The sequence below is a fragment of the Diabrotica virgifera genome, chromosome 6, assembly GCF_917563875.1.
Source record: "Diabrotica virgifera virgifera chromosome 6, PGI_DIABVI_V3a".
Lineage (NCBI taxonomy): Eukaryota > Metazoa > Arthropoda > Insecta > Coleoptera > Chrysomelidae > Diabrotica > Diabrotica virgifera.
Genome location: NC_065448.1, coordinates 240,313,981 through 240,334,428, shown reverse-complemented (window position 1 = coordinate 240,334,428; position 20,448 = coordinate 240,313,981). Strand labels below are relative to the sequence as shown.

Below are 20,448 nucleotides of genomic sequence, written 5' to 3'. Positions count from 1 at the left end.
TCAGATCTATCATGTGCCCTTCTCCTTCATTGTCGTATATTCATGGTTTTCAGGTCGTCTTCCACGTCATCCACCCATCTCGTTCTAGATCTCGCCTTTCTTTCTTTCACCTTGCTACCAGGGCCTATTTTATCACTAGGCCCGTGAGATACCTGCCTCGGGCCCGTGTTTTAATGGGGCCCGGAAAGATCACAAAAAAAAAACAATTTTATTGCAATAACAAAATAAATTTTCAAAATTCTTTCATTTTACGAACAGGAAATAATAATTGATGACAATAAGAGTTATAATTAAATAATGTTTAATTGGTTACATATACATTTGATTTATTGTTAATAAAAATTTAGATTTCTGGTGCCACTATATTTCTATAAATTGTATATTATATAATATATTAAATAATTAATACATTTAAAAAAGTTATTATTATTATTAAATTATATTTAGGGGCAACAAGGGTTGCCCGATCTAATCTTGTTCTAACTATAATTAATTAATAATTAAAAAATTGCATTTTTTTTATAAATAAAAAAAATTTCGACCCTCGCAGATATTATTATTTCACATCCACGTGCAAGTCATATCCACGCGCTCATCAAGCAGAGAAAATACCCGACGACTGGAAGAAAAGTATAGTATGTCCGATCTATAAAAAAGGAGACAAACTCCAGTGCAAAAACTACCGTGGAATCTCTCTACTATGTACAGCATATAAAGTCCTCACGTAATATTATAAACCATCGGCTCCAACCACTAGCAGAAAATAATATTGGAGAGTATCAGACGGGCTTCCGACAGGGAAGATCGACAATGGACCAAATATTTACAGTCAAACAGATCTCTAGCAAATCATAGGAACACGATATTGATGTTCACAATGTGTTTGTAGACTTTAAACAGGCATACGACGACTCAGTCAAAAGGAACAAACTATACTATATATTGGCTGAATTGGCAATAGCACACAAGCTAATAAGACTCATTAAGGCCACAATGGATAAAACTCAGGCATTTGTACGAATACAAAACCACCGGACAGACTTTTTCAAAATTTCGCAGGAGCTAAAGCAGGGAGATGGGCTGGCCCCACCATTGTTTAACCTGGTACTGGAGTATGCGGTTAGGCAAATGCAAACTGGACGAGGAAACCTACTAATCAAGCGAATGGTTCAATTGGCCGCTTATGCCGATGATATTAATTATGAGTAGAACATCAACAAAACATTATACATGAAGATGACATTGAAACGGTTGGAAAGTTCACATACCTGGGAGTAGAAATATATGCCGACGGATCAGAAGACGGAGAAATACGGAAGAGAATAACGCAGTCAAACAGAGCTTATTTTGCCCTCTCCCATATATTTCAGTCTAAAAGCGTCCACCGAAATACAAAGATGAGAATCTATAAAACCTTAATTCGACCAATAACAAGCTATGGCAGTGAAGCCTGGGTCCTGAAAGAAACATCCAAAAACAAACTCGACACATTCGAAAGGAAAGTACTGAGGAGAATACAAGGACCTGTGAGGGAAAACGGAATCTTCAGAAGTCGATACAACAACGAGCTTTATCAACTCTATAAGGAAACACCCCTGTCAGACTTCATTAGAATACAAAGATTGCAATGGGCCGGACATGTGATAAGAATGGGAGAGGATAGGCTGCCAAAAGACGCACTAAATGCTAGAATGCAGGGAAAGAGACCGGTTGGAAAGCCAAGAAAGCGCTGGGAAGACACAGTAACAGCGACGCACAAGCCCTTTTAGGAGTCCGTGTATGGAGAAGAGCAGCCACCGACAAGCAAGGGTGGAGGAAAAAAATAAAGGAGGCCAAGGCTCAATTTGGGCTGTAGTGCCGTAGAAGAAGAACATATTATTTCAGATTTTTAGGTCATTCTAAACAAAACAGGTCTTTTGTAATTTTTCACTAAAATTGATCGTTTTCTAGTTATAAACAATTTAAAACTGAAAAAAGAACGAAAGATGACGATTTTCAAGGCTCAAAAACATAAATATTAACTATCATTTTTGAAATTACGAAGTACTAAATTCAAGTAAAACCTTATTCTATCAGTTCTTGATAAGTCTTTTAAACTTATTTCACTCTGAAACATTGTTTTTTAGTTGTTAATGCCCGTCTCCCCAAAAGAAACCTTCCTCATTAACAATTAAAAAAATATGTTTTAGAATAAAACATGGCTAAAATTCTTGGAACTTGAATTTATGTACTTGATGATTACCAAAATGATATTTTTATTTGTTTACTTTATGTCATTTTTTAATTATTAATTAATTATAGTTAGAATAAGATTAGATCGGGCAACCTTTGTTTTTTGTAATTGTTAACATGATAAATTACATATCCAATAATTTTTATCCATTAAACAGATCGGTGCAAATCAACCTTATATATCGGATCCTCTACTATTTCAGAGATTAGTATTGCGTCGTCTCTATAATAGCAGATTATTTTTTTCTCCCATTTGGTATCCTCTTTTAGTTCTTATTTTTTTTTTAATTTTATTCATGATAAGGTTGAACAATAGAGGGGTTCACAGAAAAAATATTTTGTTAATGTAAATTTATGTCTAGGTTGCAACCCCTGATGTTTACATGGGCAACGTATACAACAACAGCACTGGTGCCAAAATTGGAACAGGAGTATGCTCGCCAGCCATTAATCCCTTAATAAGCGCCCCTCAAGCTCTCTTCGTAGAATTTATGTTGTGCTTAATCCTCGTCCTTTTCTGCTGTGGTGTTTGGGATTCCAGAAATAGCACAAAGCACGATTCCGTAGCTATTCGATTTGGTCTTCTCATTGCTGTATTGGCAATGGCAGGAGTAAGTATGAATAATATATTAAACATTGAAAAATTAAAAATTACGAAAGGTGCCATAAATGTTGTAGAGTTCTAAGTTAAAATCTGGAAAAGAAGATTAAGAAATTATTCAAAAGAACAAGCATTCACTTTAATATAAATTTTTATTGACATATTTGTGTACCGTAACAATAGACGGTGACATGATTTCATACTCTTCTCACCCCATTACGTTAAGTTTGCAAATCCTAGACACGGACTACCCCCTTAAACTCCCTCTCTTAGGGGGTCAAACAAAAAACATCGTTTTACCAAGAATGTGTACGCCGTAGAAAAAAATGTTTCAAACAAGAAATGTAGCTGAGATCATTTGAACAAAAATATTTATTAGTTCTTTTTGTGTACAATGAATCGTTCTCTCAGAAACAACGGTTGAAGCTACCGGCGATTTTGAAAAAAAAAACAGACTATAGTAAACACAGCTAAGCAGAAATGGATTTTCTCCGAAGAGCGTATCGAATATCTAGTAACTAAAGTAGAGTACATACCGCATAATGAAATTAGGCGATGCACGACTTGAATACACACATTAAGTTAAAGAATAGAGACAAGACAGATGATATGGTATGGTCACATGAGGTGCATGTGAAAGCCTACGCAGTATCATAGCCGCTGAGCTAGGTCCGCTACAATTTCTACTAATGGTCTAAGAGCTAGCAACGTTTTCGAGAAACTATTTTAAGACAGCTGATTCTTTCATATATTGTTCCCTATGCTTCCTCGAACACCGTACCGGCCATCTGGCTGCTGATACAGGTTGCGTTCATTACTGCGCAGTACACCTGTACAGGTAAATACAAAATCAGGGTGATTGATTAGTGTGATAAAGCTTAGTAGATCCGCTATAGTAATAGATAGCAATAAAAGTTAATAACAAAGCTTGTAGCCAATTTTGAGCTTCACATTACAAAATTAGTTAGAATGTTACAGGGTGTTCGATATCATAGTGGCAGACCAAACTTATGCTTTTTAAATGAAACACCCTATATTTTATTTTATATTCGAAGTCCTGTTAACTTCTCCATCACAAAAATATAAAGGTTTGTTATGTTATACAGGGTATTTACAAAGTTATAACCAATGTTCTACGAAAATCGTAATAAGTTCAGCTCCCTGTATAAATAAAAATAAGCGCAATAGCAATGGTTTATTGATGCCATATTTTTTTGTTGATTGTCAAAATTTATAAAAATGGTTGATATTGCTAATTTTCTTTATGGTCCAAGAGCTGTGAGACATTTTTGAGTAGGTATTTTAGGCAACCTGAAAATTTTAGAGGTGACTCTTCCATCATAGCGTAATACAAAAATGCCGGTCTGGCTGGATGGTAGCGGTTATTTTCCCCAAAAATCCCCCCCAAAGTTAAAAAAAGGGTACAAATTGTTATTACAAAAAATATCACTGACGTGACTTTAAGTAAATTTAAATATTCAAATATAAAGGAAATAAACAGGCCAGGCGATTTGAGGGCGATTTTAACTCTGCAAGATACTTGCATGGGCGCCCCAGGATTATTTTCAGGGGGTGCATCTGAACTTTAGAAGATTTCATCTTAATATGTACATACTGTTAACGAGTATAAAATATACAACTATACATGCATAGCTATGTACATTCCTTCCCGACAGGGAGGTGCAATTGTCATTTTGACAGGGTATTTTTTAATATTAAAAATAAATATTCTAAAAAAGACAGGATTTTTTTGGTGAAATCTTTCAACTGCGAGCTGATCAAACAAATTACACGTGCATGTAAATGAAAAGCGTTATAGGTAAGCAGCAGTGTGAGAAAGAGCGTATACCGATAGCTGTTTGCGTTCTCTGTTGTAGATGAGCGAGTCCGTTCGCTCGAGAAAAATAACGTGACCTGGCGATTCCCATGTTTTTGTGCCTCGAAAGGTTAGAATAATTATTATATATTATAGTTTTTTTAATAACTTTTTATTAATTTTGCAAATATAGTAGAAAAATACAAATTTATTAATATAAATATAGATAGGTACAGGTAGAAGAGTATAAACCTATAAACTAAATTAATTATGTGTCAGAATCTTGTATTTCTTCTTCAAACTACTCATCTGAGCTTAAATATTCATTATCTTCTTCTTCGTCAGACTCCCCTCGAGACCCAGATTCCTCTTCTACATGATCTGTAAATAGTTGTAATATGTATTTAGAATTAATTAGAAATTAATTAGTGACTAATTAATTGAGTTGCTACGTATTCTCTGTCCTTTTAAACGGAGTCGAAGCCTGGACAATCACGGGCGCACCTGAAAAATCTTGCCATTGTTGAGATGTGGTGTTATCGAATAATGTAAAAAATATCATGAATATACTCAGCTCGTGATATACTGAGTTTGTTATTTTTTATATTTAGATTACACTCCACTACTTTAAATTTTTCAACTAGGATAGGCATCGTCTTCCCTGTTCTCTTTTTTCTTGCATTTTTTCTTATATAACCAATCACATCACGTTTTTTATTTCTTAGTATATGATCAAAGTAGCTTATTTTTCTTTCCTTCATAGTGTTGAGTAGTTCTTTTGCCTTTTTCATCTTTCCTAATGTTTCCGTGTTTGTTACGTGTTGTGTCCATTATATTATTTACAATATTTGATAACACCACATCCTAACAATGGCAAGATTTTTTCAGATGCGCCCGTGATTGTCCAGGCTTCGACTCGGTATATCACTAATTAATTTTTAATAATTCTAAATACATATTACAACTATTTACAGATCATGTAGAAGAGGAATCTGGGTCTCGAGGGGAGTCTGACGAAGAAGAAGAGAATGAATATTTAAGCCCAGATGAGTAGTTTGAAGAAGAAATACAAGATTCGGACACATAATTAATTTAGTTTATAGGTTTATACTCGTCTACCTGTACCTATCTATATTTATATTAATAAATTTGTATTTTTCTACTATATTTGCAAAATTAATAAAAAGTTATTTAAAAAACTATAATATATAATAATTATTCTAACCTTTCGAGGCACAAAAACATGGCAATCGCCAGGTCACGTTATTTTACTCGAGCGAACGGACTCGCTCAGCTGCAACAGAGAACGCAAACAGCTATCGGTATATGATCTTTCTCACACTGCTGCTTACTTATAACGCTTTTCATTTACATGCACGTGTAATTTGTTTGATCAGCTGGTAGTTGGAAGATTTCACCAAAAAAATCCTGTCTTTTTAGAATATTTATTTCTAATATTAAAAAATACCCTGTCAAAATGACAATTGCACCTCCCTGTCGGGAAGGAATGTACATAGCTATGCATGCATAGTTGTATATTTTATACTCGTTAACAGTATGTATATATTAAGATGAAATCTCCTGAAGTTCAGATGCACCCCCTGAAAATAATCCTGGGGCGCCCATGCAAGTATCTTGCAGAGTTAAAATCGCCCTCAAATCGCTTGGCCTGTTTATTTCCTTTATATTTGAATATTTAAATTTACTTAAAGTCACGTCAATGATATTTTTTTTAATAACAATTTGTACCCTTTTTTAACTTTGGGGGGGATTTTTGGGGAAAATAACCGCTACCCTCCAGCCAGACCGGCATTTTGGTATTCCGCTATCATGGAAGAATCCCCTGACAAATTTTCAGGTTGCCTAAAATACCTACTCAAAAATGTCTCACAGCTCTTATACTATTATATCGAATACAGGATGAGTCAAAACGCAAGTACATTATTTTCTCAGTAATTTTAAATAGACTACCTTAATTAACAACTTGCTCAGAAAAATGAAAATATCTCAAAAACTAACAAATTTAGTCATAGGGAATATAATACAAAAATTAAAGTACGGTAATGATACTTTTCGATGGTGATATAAAATACAGGGTGTTCCATTTAAAATTTATGAGAAAAGAATGTACTTGCGTTTTGACTCACCCTGTATTCAATATAAGGAAAATTAGCAATATTCACCATTTTTATAAATTTTGACAGTCAACAAAAAAATATAGCACCAATAAACCATTGCTGTTGTGCTTATTTTTATTTATACAGGGAGCTGAACTTGTTACGTTTTTCATAAAAAATTGGTTATAACTTTGTAAAAGCCCTATATAGCATAACAAACCTTTATATTTTTTTGATGGGAAAGTTAAGAGAATTTCGAATATAAAATAAAATATAGGGTGTTCCATTTAAAAAAAAGTATGTTTGGTTTGCCACTATGTTATAGAACACCCTGTAACATTCTAACTAATTTCGTAATGTAAAGCTGAAAGTTGGCTACAATTTTTGTTATCAACTTTTAATATTACTATAGCGGATCTACTGAACTTTATCACAGTCACCAATCACCCTGTATATTGAATTTAAATTATTTTAGGACGAAACATTTTTTTGTCATTACTTTTTAAACCACAAAAATGTCTGGCAATTATAGTTCATATTTCTAATAATGTTTAAAAAGTAATGACAAAATAATTTTTCGTCTTAACAATAATTTTAAATTCGATATGTTTACCTGTACCCGGTGTCCCAATAAGAATGGCTCTCGGCCATATCTCAGGAACCGTTTATAGTAGAGCTTTGAAATAAAAAATTTTATAACAAAAGTTGCCTCAGGAAAAGCCTGGAAATTATTTTCATAATTGTGGGACCACCGCTAGAGGGCGTAATTGAATATCAAAAATTAAAAAATCTAAATTTTACAAAATTTTCCTAATGAAGGGGCACTGGAAATCCGATCGTCGTATTCTTCATAAAATTCTACGCATATCTGATTTGACAAGTTTAGATCTACCTTTGGAAATAAGAGGTGGGGGTGAGTGGGAACCTTGTTATGAAAAACTGGCTGTGAGTCCGGTTCTGCTTAATAAAATTTTACAAACTTGGTCTTGTTGAAGACAGATCTTTTTCGTCAATGTAAAAGTTATGATTTCGAACCAACTTACTGAGTAATATGCCAGCTAGAAGGCGTTATTTAATTTTTTTCAGAAATCTAGTGTTCCTTGGAAAATATTAAATACAAACATGCATTTCTAATACCATATTACAAAATTAGACAAAATTAGCAACAGAATAGCGAAAACCGCATGTTAATACCTTTTTTCTATCTAGAGATATCTTACAAAACGTGTAAATTTAAAAACATAACTGTTACTGTCACCGGTAAACGAAATTCATTAAAAGTAGTGTGCTATGGAAATAACAAAGAAACATTTTCCAGCTGTCAATGTATATTAGGTCTTTTCAACGCTTCTCATTTGTTTCGAGCCTCGTTCATATCTCGTATATTAATATTATACACGGATTATACGGCATATGACAGAGGCTCGAAACAAATGAGAAGCGTTGAAAAGCCCTATTACAAAGAAATAAAAACAACTATTTAGTGATGACATAAACGTTCAAAATTTTGCCCATCATTTTCGTTGCAAACATTTACTCTTTCAAGAGTAGATTGAACAGCAGTCTCAATTTCTGCTCTCGATATGCTTTGAATGGCGTTTAGTATTCTCTGGATAATGTATTCTAGAGTAGTGTATGATGGGCAACAATTTGAATATTTAGGTCGTCACTAAGTAGTTCTTTTTGTTCTGTGTTATATTTAATTTTAATAGTATTGTTTCTCTTTATATTGTTGTTTTAATTAATTATATTTTTATACGTTGACATCTGGAAAATGTTATTTTGTTTTTTTCCACAGCACACTACTTTTCATTAACTTAGTTTACCGGTGATAGTAACAGTTATGTATAAAATTTACACGTTTCTCGAGATATCTTGAGATAGAAAAAAGGTATCGACATGAGGTTTTCGCTATTCTATTGCTAATTTAATCTAATTTTATAAAGTATGATTAAAAATGCATACTTGTATTTAATATTTTCCAAAGAAAACTAGATTTCTGAAAAAAATTAATTAACGCCTCCCAGCTGGCTTATTACTTATTAGGATGATTCAAAATGATCACGCTTACATTGAAGAAAAAGATCTGTCTTCAACAAGACCCAGTTTTCAAAATTTGATTTAGCAGAACCGGACTTACAGCCATTTTTTCATAACAAGGTTCCCACTCACCCCCACCTCTTATTTGCAAAGGTAGAGTTAAACTGGTTAAATAAAATATGCGCAGAATTTGATGAAGAATACAATAATCGGATTTCCAGTGCCACTTCATTAGGAAAATTTTGCAAAATTTAGATTTTTTTATTTTTGATATTCAATTACGCCCTCTAGCGGTGGACCCACGATTATGAAAATAATTTCCAGGCTTTTCCTGAGGCAACTTTTGTTATAAAATTTTTTATTTCAAAGCTCTACTATAAACGGTTCCTGAGATATGGCCGAGAGCCATTCTTATTGTGACACCCGGTACAAATGTGCTGCGCAATAATGAACGCAACCTGTATCAGCAGCCAGATGGCCGATACGGAATAATATATTAAAGAACCAGTTTTCTTAAAATAATTTTTTTCCGACGTTGGTAGCTCTTGGTGCACAAGAACATGTTCTATTTCAATATTTTGGTATTACCCTATTAGAACTTTTATAGACAATATATTTGACGCTTTTAGATATATAAGAAATTTGGCGAGTATTTCTCGCAAAATTTTAACTAATTTCTTCATTCTGTTTATTTTTAGGGACCGTACACTGGGGCTAATATGAACCCAGCAAGAAGTTTTGCACCTGCGTTGTTTAATGGCGACTGGAACCATCACTGGGTACGTATATTTGTTAATATTCAGATTAATGTACATCTTCAAATCCAATATTATGTCGAATTTTCAAAATTACCTAAAACTGTATCTTTTTGACCTCTACTCTAAATATCTATGAGCTACATCCGTACATCCGTTACATCTATATTAGACAACCTATATTATTTAATAAAACAAAGAAAATCATCATAATTTTATAATTAAATCTACAAACAAGGCAAAATTCTAATATAGAGCAATATTTGTTTACTCTTTTAATTTCCTTATAGTCTAGGGCGCATCTGTTTTGAGATGGAGATTGAGAGGTGACTCAAATTTTTTTGCAGAAATTGCTTGAAAATAACTCAAATAATAATATTTGAGTTGTCCTCCCACTCAAAATGGTCCGGAACATTGTTTAAATAATCAAAATGTCAAAATATGAAGGAAAAATTCGATTTTTTATTGGTTTTTTGATTATAATTTTAAAACTATTCATTTCTGAGAAAAGTTGTACTGACATAAAAAAAAGACATAAAAGTTGCGTAATTAAATTTCCTACAATATAAAATTAGCTAAAATTTAAAAAATAGTCACCCTTGTTGCAAAATAGCAATCATTGCGAAAAAAAACCATACAAAAACAAGTATTTGCATTTTACGTTTTTCAACCATTTATGCTACACTTAGAACCTTCATATTTTACCAAGAAAAACTTGATGATATATTTAAACAACACTGTAAATTTCATTAAGATCGTTGTAATAGATTTTGCAAAATAAATTTTGCAATCCAGCTTTCGCAAAAAAATTCATTTTTTAAAATGTTGCAGGACTGAAAATAAAGCATATAGCAAGCTGAACTTTTTTTGCTTATAGAAGTGTACTGTATCTTTTATTTGCAATTTGCAAAATTAAAATCGATAAACTGCTACGGCCTCAGGAATTTTTTTAAATAAACATTAATTATTGGTGCTACGCGCAGGACAGCGGTGTTCGAATCACACAAGTTGATTTTTACCAAAATTTCTTCCAATCTTTATCTAATATATTATTTTTTTACTCTATATTTTGTTGTATTTTAATATTTTAATTCCACAAAAATCAAACTAATTTCATTATTGTTTGTGAAATATTGTTTAAACAATTGCATATGTTTAAAAATAATAAACTTTTATTCTCTAAGTTAAAATATATGAACAAAGAAAGTTTTTGCTAACAAAAAGTGTTATTTCAAAGGATAGAGTATGTGTTTTTATTTTGCAATAGACAAATTTATTTATTTATATCGAAATGTAATAAAAATTAGAATGTATCAATCATTATCAAAGGTCATTGGAATGCCCAATCAGAGCAAACTATCCTCTGTCCTGCGCGTAGCACTAATAATTAAGGTTTAATTTAAAAAACTTCCTGAGGCCGTGGTAGTTAATCGATTTTAATTTTGCAAATTGCAAATAAAAGGTACAGTACACCTCTATAAGTAAAAAAATTTTAATCTGCTTTATTTTCAATCCTGTAACATTTTGAAAAAATGATTTTTTTTTGCGAAAGCTGGATTGCAAAATTTATTTTGCAAAATCTATTAAACCGGTCTTAATGAAATTTACAGTATTGTTTTACTGTATCATAAAGTTTTTCTGTGTGAAATATGAAGTTCCTAAGTGTAGCATAAATGGTTGAGAAACGTAAAATGCGAATACTTGTTTTTGTATGATTTTTTCGCAATTATTGCTATTTTGCAACAAGGGTGACCATTTTTTTAATTTAATTTTTGACCAATTCTGTATTATAGGAAATTTAATTATGCAACTTTTATGTCAGTACAACATTTCTCGTAAATGAATACTTTTAAAGTTATAATCAAAAAACGAAGAAAAAATCGAATTTTTGTTTAATTTTTTGACATTTTGATTATTTAAACAATGTTCCAGACCTTTTTGAGAGGGAGGATAACTCAAATATTAATATTTGAATTATTTTCAAGCACTTTCTGCAAAAAAATTTGAGTCACCTCTCAACGTCCAAATGTACTAATATTTTTACAGATGCGCCCTGGTCTATTATGCCTTGAGAGTACTGAAAGATGAAATCAAGGAGAGTGAAATATGTGAAATCTGTGGAATTTCTTATGAAATTTTCTTAGGAAAATTGAATTTTCTTTTGTGAAGAGATTCTAAAGAGAATCTAAAGAGATTACAATAAGAAGAAGAGTTCGACAAGGATGAACTACCCCCACATTAAAAAGTAGCGGGACTACCCCCTCTACTTTTTAATATGTGCTCAGAAGAGATGTTTAAAGAGGCACTCAAAGACTCGAAGATATTCGAAGACTCGAAGACACACTTACAAGACCTATATTCGACCCATAATTGAGTACAAAGCAGGTCTCTATAGCCTTTTTAGTACAGCACAGAAAGTGAGGTTGTTGCGAGTGGAACGTAGAATCCTGCGTAGAGCAAACTACGAGCACTGGAGATTCCCGTCTAATGAAATTCATAACCTTTCTAATATCCCCACAATTATCGAGAGAATAAACTCTCTGAACAGGAACTTCACATCTAAAGTAATCAACGGTCCCCTCTCTGACAAACAACAATCTCTTAAATGTTCCTATTCCTCTCTTGGCCACGTATTCTGCCACCGAAAGCCCAAACAGAAAAAGATTCACCCACCGTCCGCTCTAATGCAAAGATGCATTGACGAACTCCCGGCAGAATACGAAGAAATCCTTGAGGCTACCCCGCTAGCCTACCGTACCCTCCTCTTCTAACTCCTCTTCCCTACCCCGAACAGGGAGAAGTTGGTTTTTTGCGGTTTCCCAACTTCATTGCACAATTATACCTGTTCGCCCTAAGAAAATAGCCGCAACTATTTTCTACCACTTGAGCGCACACTGTCCATGCAATGCCCAAAACCACCTCCTGACCGCCGAAGAAGAATGCAGACTTGCCTGTCCATTGTACAATGGTTTCTAGGGAGCTTGGTAGAGGGCAAAGCACGGACAGTACACACACTTGTCTATGGAACCAACACCAATTCCATCAAACTTTCTTCTCTGATCTCTGACAGCCAGCTGAACTACCACCGTCTGGCAACACACACACTCAGGCCAACCACACCTTGCCCCACTGTTTTTTCAGACTGTTTGCTTTTTCTGCCACACAAACTAAATTCAACACATACCCTGAAGAGGACAAAATTCTAAACAGGGACAACTCAATGAATCCTTTCCAAATAAAGTAATCCTTTATCCTCACACGAAACCCACATTGAGTACCTCGAAGACATCAATAAAGACATATCAATTAACGGAGCACTAGTGAATAATCTCAGATATACAGACGATACAATACTGCTTTCGGACAGCAGAGAAAGGCTGTAAATTTTTACTGATTGCATTACGCAGCACTGCAAGACATACGAAATGGCTCTGAATACAAAAAAACAAAAATCATGACTGTCACTAAGAACAAGATTGAAGACAAAACAATCTACGTTAAGGAAAAAGCTTTAGAGAAAGTACCCAGATACATTTTAGGATGCGAGCTAAATTAAGAATGGGACCGCAGCCTTAAAGAAAAAGGCGCGTAGAGAAAGCGAAAAGCAGTTTCGATAGGATGGCTGGCAATCATCATTGCTATTCTAACTTTCGACACTACAACCCGAAAGAGTTCAGTTGAGCTGCATCCAAACCATTCCCTGAGATTTCTCAGCCAGGACATTTTTCTCCTACCTATGCTGCGCCTTCCTTGAATATTTGCATTATGCATTGGAAAACTACAAATAGAAATTAGAGCTAGAGTATTGAGATGTTACGTTCTCTTTGTTCTTTTATATGGAGTTGAAGCCTGAAAAATAATTACGGACGCAACTGAAAAAAAGCTTGCCACCTTTGAGAGGTGGTAGTACCGATAAAATTTGAAAAAAATTATGGACACAACACGTAACAAACACGGAAACGCCAAGAAAGTTGAAAAACCAAATATCAATACTCAACACTATGAAGGAAAGACAAATGAGCTATTTTGGTCACATGCTAAGAAATGAAAAAAGTTGATGCGATCGGCTATATAATATATAAGGTTGTATTTATATTATAAAAGGTAAAGTGGAAGGAAAATGAGGACCGATGAGATGACTTCTTTCTTCTTAAAGTTCCCTCTCCCATCGGAGGTTGGATATCATAATGGCTATGGTCACTTTGTTGGCTGATGACATGACAGTTGAGTTGAAAAATGTAAGACAGTGAAGTGGAAAAACAACAACAGAACTCTTCAAAATGGGTTGATGATCGCCAATGTCCTTAAAGGATGAGGCAAATAAAGAAAAAAAAGAAAATCGCATGTACTGTTGTCTCCCTTAGGGCAAAGGAGGGTAAGAGTACGCACTTAGTTTATTTTGGGTTGTAACTTCGGGAAAGAAATACATACCATATTGGTTGAATATCGATCTTTATTTATTACGTAACAATAAAATCGTATTTTGTTATGTTTAAACAAAAAAACATCCCTGTAATAAAAATATTTTAAAAAAGTGTCATTTGCTTACTCTTGAGCTCCAGGGAGGCTAATAGTACGAATGAGTTAGGGTAAAAGTACGCACTAGCTAAGAGTCTTACAATGGTCGCAAATGAAAGGTCCGCTTCCTTCATACGCTGAACAGGCCTCATGTCACCATTCTGCACATATTTCACATTGAATCCAATTGTCATTAAATAACTGACCACATCCTGGGCACTCAACAGTCTCTTCTGATTCTCGGTTTGAGCTGGTAGATGGTTTGGATTGCTCAATATCAAAACATAGTTTAGTTTTGACGTTTAAAGCTTTCTTTTTGGTTTCTTTGTCACTATCGTTCATATTTTTCCTTTTGATCCGCTTTTCCAGCCTTCAAATTTTTAGACTGCGTACTTTTAGACTCATGTGACCTGATTCAAAAATGGTTGCTACGTGCCTGCACTAAACAGACTCTTCTCTTTAACTATACTCATTAGATAGCTAATCGTATGGTCTTTGCCTTATAGTACGTTGTTTAACGGTAAAATATTGCAAAACCTCTAAATTTTAAAGAACCGCTTGGATTGACATGAAATTTGGCATACACATAGCTAACAAGTCAAAGAAAAAAAGTGATATTGTGCCGATATGTGCTTTTGCCCCGGGGGTGGTTTTCACCCCCTCTTGGGGGGTAAAAAAATATTCGTCCAACCAAAGCTTTATTTATACGTCTTTATTTATACGTCCATGGTCCAAAGTAAGTCCGGAAATGGGTAAACTGACTAATTTTAAGTTACTTTTGTTCTATAGAGTTTTTTCACTAAATCAACACTTTTCGAGTTATTTGCCAGTGAATATGTTCATTTTTTCAACAAAATAACCACGCTTTTAGACGGTTTTTCGAAAATAACTCAAATAGTAAGTATTTTGTCGAAAAAACATTCTTAGCAAAAATATAGCCTGTAAAAAATTTTAAAAATTGGTGTACATATCATGTCTCTATACCTAGTAGAAGCAGAGTTATAGCTAATTAAAAACAGGTTCATACTCGTCAAATTCCCAATGGAATACTTTAACGTGAAATAACCAAAAATGAAGCACATTTCGGGGAAAACTCATTACAACTTATTTAAAGTGTTTAAAAAAAGCTTCATTTTTGTTTTATAAAAAAAATTTCTAGCATCAAAAGTAAACAAGTTACGCTCAAAATAAAGTTAGTCCCTTTTTTTTGGTAAAAAAATCGGGAAAATCACCCTCTAATTAGTATCTCAAATGAACTTAATCGTTACGACTTAACAAGTTTCTTTCTTGTGTATGCATTTTTTATAAGATCTGGAAGTTTCATCGGTTCAAAGTCCTTATTTTTGAAAGGGCTGTAGTTAAAAGGGGTTGAACGAGTCACTGATCGCGAATGTATGCAAATTTAGAAACACCAAATCTTAATCAATTTTTGTCTAACAGAAAAAGAAAAAAATACATGATATTAAGAAAAGCAATGCTGACTTTTTTTTGTTTTTCAAGATTTTTGGTATCTCTAACAATTTTTAAGTTATTATGAAAAAAAGCATATTTTTCATAATTAAAATTTTTAAAAATTTTACTTTAAAACCAAATTTTTTCAAAAATAAGCACTTTGAATCGATGAAATTTACAGATAATATAAACACAACATATGTAAAATAATTTGTGGAGAGGTAACGATTTATTTCATTTAAGTTGCTAATTAGGGGGTGGTCTTCCCGATTTTTTTTTGCCAAAACAAAAGGGACCAACTTTATTTTGAGCGTAACTTGCTTAAATTTAATGCTAGAAACTTTTTATAAAAACAGAAATAAAGCTTTTTTTAAACACTTTAAAAAAGTTAAAACGGGTTATTCCCAAAAAGTGTTCAATTTTTTGGATATTTCTCTTCGAAATATCCTATTTGAAATTTGATGAATATGAATCTATTTTTCATTGGCTATAACTCTGGTTCTACGAGGTCCATAGATCTAACGCGTACACCAGTTGTTTACTTTTTTACAGGCTATATTTTTGTTAACAACGTTTTTTCGACAAAACACTCACTTTTTGAGTTATTTGCGAAAAAAACCGTCTAAAAATGTAGTTATTTTGTTGAAAAATGAACATACTCACTCGCAAATAACTCGAAAAGTGTTGACTTGGCGAGAAAGCTCTATAGAACAAAAGTTACCTAAAATTAGTCAGTTTATCCATTTCCGGACTTACTTTGGACATATATTTCTTCACCCTCAAGAGGTGGTGAAAGTCATCCCCAGGGCAAAAGCACACATCGGCACAATATCACTTTTTTTATTTGACATGTAAGCTATGCGTATGCCAAATTTCATGTCAATCCAAGCAGTTCTTTAAAATTAAGAGCGAAAACCGTGAAAGAATGTACTATTAATATTAATACAAAATATGCCTACCACTGTTAAGTAACCTTATACTCTAACGTTTTAGAGTAAAAATATTACATTCAGAAGCTGAAAGAGAATAATTTACCTTGTAAAATCCAAAGAGAGAGTGTCAGGTGGATGACAATATGGCTGGTTCCTCTCCAGTTGAAGGCACACTAAAACGTGATATCACGAAATTCCTGCAGTAATGCCAAGTGTAGGGCTTACAATACCGAGCCAAAATCTCAATACCGGTATTTGGTATTTCAAATTTCAAATACCGGGATCCCGGTATTAAAACCGGTATTATGAATAAAAAATATACACGTTATAATTATACTATCCTCAGTTGTTATACCGACTTGTTATTAAATAATATATGAAACCTATTAAATTTTGTTTTTAAATGAGTAGATATTCTTTATAACATTCCATAGAAAGTAGGAATAGATAGATACAAATAATGTGCAAATAGAAAAACTATACAGTGAGCACGTAGAGGTTGGAATAAATTCATTTTCTCGAAAATGGACGATTTTGGAAAAAAATCCCAAAACAGGTCAATTTTTATTTTAAAATTACGACTTACTGACATATTATATATCATACTAGTGACGTCACCCATCTGGGAGTGATGGCGTCATCGATGATTTTTTTAAATGAGAATAGGGGTCGTGTGAGAGCTCATTTGAAAGGTAATTCAATTCTCCATTCAGTAATATAAACATTAACATAATTATTTATACAGGGTGTCCGAAAAAAATTTTTTGAATTAAATTTATTTACATAAAAAGAAGAATGTGTGTAATTTATTTAATTCAAAGTACATTTTACTGCTATCAGAAAACAGGAAAAAAATGTTTATTTGGCAAATAAAGATTGTTTTTTTCTTAAATTCAACATTAAAGCCGCCACCCACCAGCCTCGTGACAGTTTAAACATTTAATTTAAACGAAAAGCAATGATTATTTTTCAAATAAATATTTTTTTCAGTTTTCTGAGAGCAGTAAAATGTATTTTGAACAAAATAAATTAAATACAATCTTCTTTTTATGTCAATAAATTTAATCCAAAAAAATTTTTTTTGGACACCCTGTATAAATAATTATGCTAATGTTTATATTACTGAATAGAGAATTGAATTACCTTTCAAATGAGCTATCACACGACCCCTATTCTTACTTAAAAAAATCATCGATGACGTCATCACGCCCAGATGCGTGACGTCACTAGTATGATATATATGCCAAAAATTCGTAATTTAAAAATACAAATTGACCTGTTTCGGGATTTTTTCCAAAGTTATCCATTCTCGAGAAAATGAATTTATTCCAACCTTTACGTGCTCACTGTATATTTGATTCTAGGATAAATTTTGCATATCATAGGAAAGTACTTTTACTTATGAAATTTGCTATTTGTAAATTAATTTACTTTAAAATATATTAATACAAAGATTAACTACTGTGACAAATATTTTATGTGGATTACTCTGTATTTAGACCACTATAAATTTTCAATTATTATTAATAATTCAGAAAATAAGTGAACCTAATTTATACACCACAATACACAAAAAAATGAAAAATAGATCTGAAAATGTAACAACAATTCTGATTAATAAATCTTTCGGCTTATTTATAAAATAAAGTAGTCTAATTTTAAATATTTAAGAATTTTTATATAACTCATTTTATATATTTGTATACACGAGATTTAACCATTTGGATGTAGAAGCTGATATAACCCTTCGCCTTAAATTAACGACATTCACGCTTTTAGAAAGCGCTATACTTGACTTATATGTGTAATAAACGTGTTTAATAAATATTTTTTACAATGATATTGGTTGTTTATCTTCAAAAATAATTTGTTGTAATAGCAAAAAATATCTTAGAAGAAAGATTATTGTGCATCAATTCAATTTTTATAAATTAAGCTCATACCGAAATACCGGTATTTTATTATAAATACCGGTATCGAATACCGGACAAAAATCGTCCGGGATCCCGGTATTAGGGATCCCGGAATCCCGGTATTGTAAGCCCTAGCCAAGTGTTTAAAAATTCCCTGCGTACTTTTAGCCGACCGCGTACTCTTACCCTCCTTTACCTTATGCCATTTTACGAATCGATAGAGAAGCGTTGATTCTATTTTGAAAAATTTTGGCATAACGGCTATTGGTGCCCTAAAGGTGTTAATTCTGATCTTATACATGTAATGTTAATAGGTCAATTTTACTTTCAATTGAACAACTAATTTATAAATTTTTTTTTAAGTCAAAAGGCAGATATCGAGCACTGAATTTAATTAAATCTTGCCCAAGTATACTTTCGCTCAGAAGAGCATCCTCAGGGGCATTTCGTCAATAAAAAGAAGGTATCCTCGAATGTCATTTAATTAGTATAGATCATTTTGGTGGCAAACTTAAATTAACAACTAACTACACACTGAACAAGGGACAAACATATAAATTAAATTGCCAGTAGGTTCTACATTTTAAATATGGAGGCAGAACGAAGAATGTTCTTCGTTCTGCCTCCATATTTAAAATGTAGAACCTACTGGCAATTTAATTTATATGTTTGTCCCTTGTTCAGTGTGTAGTTAGTTGTTAATTTAAGTTTGCCACCAAAATGATCTATAATAATTAAATGACATTCGAGGATACCTTCTTTTTATTGACGAAATGCCCCTGAGGATGCTCTTCTGAGCGAAAGTATACTTGGGCAAGATTTAATTAAATTCAGTGCTCGATATCTGCCTTTTGACTTTAAAATTCATTTATTCGAGCATTCAACCATTTCCTAATTAACTAATTTATAAACATATTAATTTATCTGTATTTCAACAGGTCTACTGGCTAGGTCCACTGTCGGCTGGATTTGTCGGAGCTGTTCTCTACCGTTTGATCTTCAGAAAGACTGAACCTTCTTCTAAAGAAACCTTACCTTTGCCCGAATCGTTTCCGCTCAATCCCAAAGCATGAGAGTTCTAATTCCTAGGGATACTTTATGAAACTCTACAACATTGTTTACAGTTGTTTATTCTTTTTTGAATGATCTAATGTTTATTGTATTTTGTTATAAATAAATTTAATATAAAATATATATTATGTTTATTTTTTCCCAAAAATGGTTAAATTAAATAAAAGGTTTATTGATTGTGCATTAAAAGGAGGCATGGTGCAGAAGCTATTTAATACAAAAATCCACGAGGAAGAATTTCCTGTATACCATAAATTACAAGTAAAATTTAATAAAAAAATTTTCTTTCTTGGTAAAAGGTATATTAGTTTAAAAAGCCCCTATAGGGCTACAAACATAGAAACAAAAGGTTTTCGCTCTGTAACAAGAGCATCATCAGTGTTACAAGAACATGGTGAGCCAACCAAAAAATACAAAGGTCAAAGCCTTTCAAAAACAGACTAAAAGTCTCATATAGATGCAAACATGTCAAAATCCAAAGGATGGATATAATTACTATGGCTACGGCCCTAGGGCAAGATATGACTCCCACACGTGGTAAGTGGGTCAACAGGTAACAATTAGGTCATTATGTTACAAGAGGTGACAGGTGACTCTATCTAGAGCTATTCTAAATAGTTGCTTTGCTTTCTTTATACCTGTCCACTCCCTGATATTCTTCAACCAAGAGGCCTGTTTTCTACCAATTCCTCTCAGGGCTGGATTTACATATGGGCTGAATGGGCTATAACCCAGGGAGGCAGAATTCAGCCAGATATCCACCTCTGCCAAGCATCAGTCGCAAGGCACAGAGTGAGATGGATGGAACACATGATAAGAATGAAAAGGAAAAGGCCACCAAAGTTTATCCTAAAACGTTGCCTAATCACGAAAAGAGGAAACAGACGACCGTGGTTTGAAAGCGTAGGTACAGAAAGGTCTCAGAAAAGAGGGAATTGAGGGTTGGGAAGAGAGTGCAACAAATAGGGATGAATAGACGAGAATAGTAAGTGAGTTGAGTA

At 33.0% G+C, this 20,448-nt stretch overlaps 1 protein-coding gene across 3 annotated transcripts in view; it reads left to right on the top strand.

Moving 5' to 3' along the window:
* The window catches only part of LOC126887418 (aquaporin AQPAe.a-like), a 54,429-nt gene extending 34,859 nt beyond the window's left edge, over positions 1-19,570 (top strand). For all 3 annotated transcript variants that reach the window (XM_050654930.1, XM_050654931.1, XM_050654929.1), the window contains 3 exons: positions 2,595-2,843; positions 9,505-9,585; positions 19,315-19,570. In XM_050654930.1, the coding sequence (XP_050510887.1) occupies positions 2,595-2,843; positions 9,505-9,585; positions 19,315-19,449 (465 nt within the window). In that variant the 3' untranslated portion in view covers positions 19,450-19,570. The remainder of the gene's footprint in view (positions 1-2,594; positions 2,844-9,504; positions 9,586-19,314) is intronic.
* The last annotated feature ends 878 nt before the right edge of the window (positions 19,571-20,448 follow it).